Below are 5,080 nucleotides of genomic sequence, written 5' to 3' on the forward strand. Positions count from 1 at the left end.
ACAAACACTTAATATATATTTTTGAAAGGAATGAATGATTTTCTCATAATTGGTTGTGTAGCTTTGTTGGTGACAGTCATCCAAACAATACATTCTAGCTTCCAATGTGGCCTAATTTATAATCCTAAATCAATTCTGATCCTGATCTCTGAATACATTTAGAAAAGCTGTTTAAACTCTATCTCTGTTCACTGTCATCTATAAAACAGTAAATTGTGTGTGTGTATGTGTGTGTGTGTGTGTGTGTGTGTATACAAATCATTTAACTAAGCTAAGATAATGGCCTATTAATGTAGGCCAATTGGTAGAATCCTTGCCTGACATTCCTAAAGTACTATACTAGATCTCAAATACCACATAATATGAGTGTTGAACACTTGTAAATTAAGTACTTGGGAGATTCAGACAGGAAGACCAGAAGTCTTCCACAACTGTCTAGCAGGTTCAAATTTAATCTGGGTTACATGAGACTGTATTACAATTTAAATCAAGCATAAATATGTAACTAAATGGTGTCTTGGTTTTTATATATATATATTGATATATGATGTGTGCCTGCAAGAAGTGTGCATGTGTTCATGTGAATCCAGGTGCATTCATGCCATAGTATGCATATGAAGTTCAGAGGGCAATATCACTATCAGTCCAGATAGTCCATTTTTGATACACAGTATTTGCTGTCATTCACTGATCCATACTCCCTGCTAGTGTACCAGGGAGTTTTCCATGCTGGTCACATCTCTGCCTCTCCTCTGCCAGAAGGGACAGGACTTTGTTTTTTGGTTTGTTTTGTTTTGTTTTTATTTTATTCCTTTATTTTTTCCAAAGCTGCTCCCCATATCCTGGTTCCTCTTTCACTGTAACTCTTCTACCCTCCCCTCCTTCTTTGAGAGGGTGAGACCCCTCTTGGTATCCCTTTACCTTGACACATCAAGTCTCTACCAGATTAGGCACATCCTCTCCCTCTGAGGCCAGACAGCCCAGCCATGAAGACTAAGCTGCCTATCTACTACATATGTGTCAGAGCCTCACAACAGTTCCTGTATGTTCTTTGGTTGTTGGCTCACATTCTGAGAACTTCCAGGGGTTCACATCTGTTGACTCTGTTGGTCTAACTGTGGAGTTCTCATCTACTTCTGGGCCCTCTATCCTTCCACAAACTCTTCTCTAGGTGTCACCACCCTCCATTCAAGGTTGGGCTGTGGGTATCTGCTTGTTTTTGATCACTGATGGATATAGCAACTCAGAGGATAGTTATGTTAAGCTGAACAGGAGATACTGTGACTGAAAATTGACTGATGCTCAGGGTCAACCACTTTTTTAGGGTTCTATCAAGAGTTCACTGTGGAAGTTAATGAGAGTAAGATTCAGGAGAATGTTGAGCTGAGTCCTCAGGGGTAAAATTACTGTGCCTTTCACCCTCCAAGATAGCATGTAAGGTGAGACCACATGCCACACATTTGAAGTATGAACTATGGAATGTTGATTATTACTGGAAACCATACATACTTATTTCTATTCAGTATGTTCTAAATAATGAGGATATTTTATACTCATCTACAATAATTGTGTATGCCTAAAACAAATACTCAATTTTGAATCTCATCTGTCCCTATATTCACCTAAGTACATAACAGAGTATATTATATCAACTACTAAAATACTAAAAGAAAAATTGGTGCACATGAATAAAAGAAAGAAAAAAATGGTCCATTTTAATAAATAGTTTATATATTCTCTAATATAAACTAACCTGGAACAAATATCAACTTGCAGGTATATTTACCTAAGATAATTTGTTATCATGTACATTCCATAATCACCAAGTAAAAATTCACCAGTACTTGTATAAAGAGGAAAACAAGCAATTGACAGACTCCTTAAAAATTAATTGTGTTTGTGTGAAATGACCTGCTCAGTACTCACCAGAGCAAAGGTAATGATCACTGATGATTTGAATTCACACTGGAATCCAGAGCATCTTCAGGGACTTATCCTCAGGGATAAACAATAACAGTAGGAAAGAGATTTATATCTATAAAATCATAATAACTTTGAACTTCTTACTTTAAAATGAATTCTTATTTTAAGAGGTAAGAGTTTGACTTTGTTGTTAAATGGAGATACTTTATTCTTTGAAATCTATTGCATTTCAAACCATGGTGGAGAAACATGTCAGATGGAGTTACGCAGTTATATAACAGAAGGGGGGAAATTTTCCATAGAATTTCCTTGTATTTCATTAATAAATTGTTCAGAATAATCAAGCATGAAAACAAGTTTCCATAGGTTCCTCATTTACCCATCCATTGATCAATGCAGAAACCAACATGACCTTCATGCATGTAGCATTCACCAACAGGTTAACAAGTTCACTAGCGTTGAACTCTTGCTGGCTTACTGCCAGGGGATATCCTGTTCAAGGACCTGCTTTGTTTATAGAGTGAATCTGCCAGCCTCGCAGCATCACTGCAGAAAAATGAGGATGTAAGTTTAGAATGTGAGGGATGGCAGTCAATCTGACTCATGCTGAGTGAATCTTGGTAAATCTCTTAACTTCTGAGGTTGAATACTGAGCAGTGTGCTTTGTTGAAAATCATGTGAATTCATTCTTAAATCCTTCAGCTAGAAAACACTGTGACACTGGAAAAGGAGTGAGTCTGTCTAAAGAATTACTAATAACATGTTATATCTTCATATTTTGCATGATGATAAAAATGGTATTTCAAACTACTTTAAAGAACAATGATCTATATAGAAGAATTTAAAATATTGGATGAGATTGCAACAGGAAGTCAGATTTGTAAATTTAGTGTGATCTATATTCAATTTTACAGACTTTGTATTACCCATTATCCATCAGAAAGCTGAAATTCCACTCTGATATTTGTCCTAATTTATATAGCTCTCAATTGTGTGGCCACCCAACATTTTATAGCCTGGTTTCTAAAAGGAATACTCTAAGTTCAATACACCTGGTATTCATATCTACTTCTCTTTTTAAAGATTTGTTGTTTTTAATTTATGTGCAAATGTTGTCTTATATACATGTTGTACCACATGTGTGCCTGGTGACTCTGAAGACCACAAGAGAGTGTTGGGTCCTCAGAATTGGAACATTGGAACTACAGACTCAGAATTAATATATATATATAATTTGTTTAAGGGGGCACTGGTACATAGCATATGTGTGGGTAAAAAAGAACAACTTTCAAGAGTTGGTTCCAGGTATCAAACTCTAGCTGTAACATGTCAGGCTTGGTAGCAAGATATCTTTACCTACCAAGATATCTTACTGGTCCAAGTCTCATAAATTTAAACTTTAGCCTTAATGACAATCTTGTATATTTCATTATAAGTAAATGTAAATAAAATTATTTATTATTTATAACACATTTCTAGCATTTGTACTTAAATAATTTTGAAATGGTTATTGCACATAAATGTACAAATAATGACAATGCTAGTAAAACATCAATAGTTGATCCAATATTTTGAATAATATATTAGTGTGTAATGCGCTCCATGCCCCTGTTAAATGAAATGAAGTGATCTATTTATAAATCTCATTTTGTACTGTCTCCATCACAGCCTCAATATAGCAGCAGCTACACTGTCCCATGGATTTCTTGGAGGTTGGGAACCACACTACAGTGACAGAGTTCATTTTATTGGGATTAACAGATGACCCAGTTCTTAGAGTTGTCCTCTTCACCATCATCCTGTGCATCTACCTGGTGACTGTGTTTGGGAACCTCAGCACCATCCTTCTCATCAGAGTCTCTTCCCAGCTCCGTCACCCCATGTATATTTTTCTCAGTCACTTGGCTTCTGTCGACATAGGCATTTCATCATCGGTCACACCCAATATGCTTGTTAACTTCCTGGTAAAGCAAAATACCATTTCCTACATTGGATGCTCTGTACAGTTTGGCTCAGCTGCTTTCTTTGGGACAGTTGAATGCTTCCTTCTGGCTGCCATGGCTTATGATAGGTTTGTAGCAATCTGTAACCCACTGCTTTATTTCACCAAAATGTCCACAGAAGCCTGTATCCAGTTGGTTGTAGGATCCTATTTACAGGGTTTTCTTAATGCTTCTCTTTTTACTCTTTCCTTCTTTTCCTTGTTCTTCTGCGGACCAAATAGAATCAATCACTTTTACTGTGATTTTGCTCCTTTGGTGGAACTCTCTTGTTCTGATGTCACTGTCTCTGTTGTTGTAACATCAGTTTCTGCTAGTTTTATCACAATGATAACAATATTTGTCATAGCCATCTCTTATTCTTATATTTTCATCACCATTATTAAGATGCACTCTGCCGAAGGTCGACAGAAAGCCTTCTCCACCTGCACCTCCCACCTTACTGCAGTCATTCTGTTCTATGGAACTGCTATATTCATTTATGTGATGCCCAAGTCCAGCTACTCCACAGACCAAAACAAGGTGATGTCTGTATTCTACACGGTGGTGATACCAATGTTGAACCCCCTCATCTACAGCCTCAGAAATAATGAGATTAAGGGTACTCTGAAGAGACAACTTGATAAGAAAATATTTTTAGAGTAATCTGTTTTATAAAACTCACTATAATAATGACAATTACCCAAGACCAAGATGTTCATCTCAGGTTTGGTTTTCATCTTCTTCTTATTCCTTTTACCTGAGTCTATTTTTTCTTCCAGTACATATAGATACTATATTTTATTACATTTTCTCTTTTGTAATATTTAATATGTCTTTGAGAACATTATACAATGTATTTTGATCATGTTCAGCCCCTTTCAAACTCATCTCAGAGTAACTCCCTCCTTTACACATTCAACTCTTCTGTTTTATCAACTGCATCTTGTGCTACCTGTACATACTGGGTAATCAGGCTTCTACTGAAGCATGGTTAGCATACCAGGGGCCTTCTCCTTACAATTTACTTTCCTTCTAGAAGTTGGAAGTTACCAATCACTCTTCAGTTACCTGTGGACTTCAAGCCCATAATCCTTCTCTGTGCTAGGATTTTGTCTGGTGTGAGCATGTGGATACCAAAAGTGCTAACCTGAGGCCTATTTGCCATCATCCTATTG

At 36.6% G+C, this 5,080-nt stretch overlaps 1 protein-coding gene across 1 annotated transcript; it reads left to right on the forward strand.

Annotated features, from left to right (window-relative positions):
* The first annotated feature begins 3,620 nt into the window (after window positions 1-3,620).
* On the forward strand, window positions 3,621-4,568 carry LOC114621711 (olfactory receptor 498). Its single transcript, XM_028768069.1, has one exon. It carries the CDS (start codon window positions 3,621-3,623, stop codon window positions 4,566-4,568), a length of 948 nt encoding a protein of 315 aa, XP_028623902.1.
* The last annotated feature ends 512 nt before the right edge of the window (window positions 4,569-5,080 follow it).

This window comes from Grammomys surdaster, unplaced genomic scaffold (genome assembly GCF_004785775.1).
Source record: "Grammomys surdaster isolate TR1022 unplaced genomic scaffold, NIH_TR_1.0 184, whole genome shotgun sequence".
Taxonomy (NCBI): Eukaryota; Metazoa; Chordata; class Mammalia; order Rodentia; family Muridae; genus Grammomys; species Grammomys surdaster.

Excerpts from the sequence above, each read along its gene's own strand:
- LOC114621711 (XM_028768069.1), top strand. The coding sequence starts at position 3,621 with ATGGATTTCTTGGAGGTTGGGAACCACACTACAGTGACAGAGTTCATT.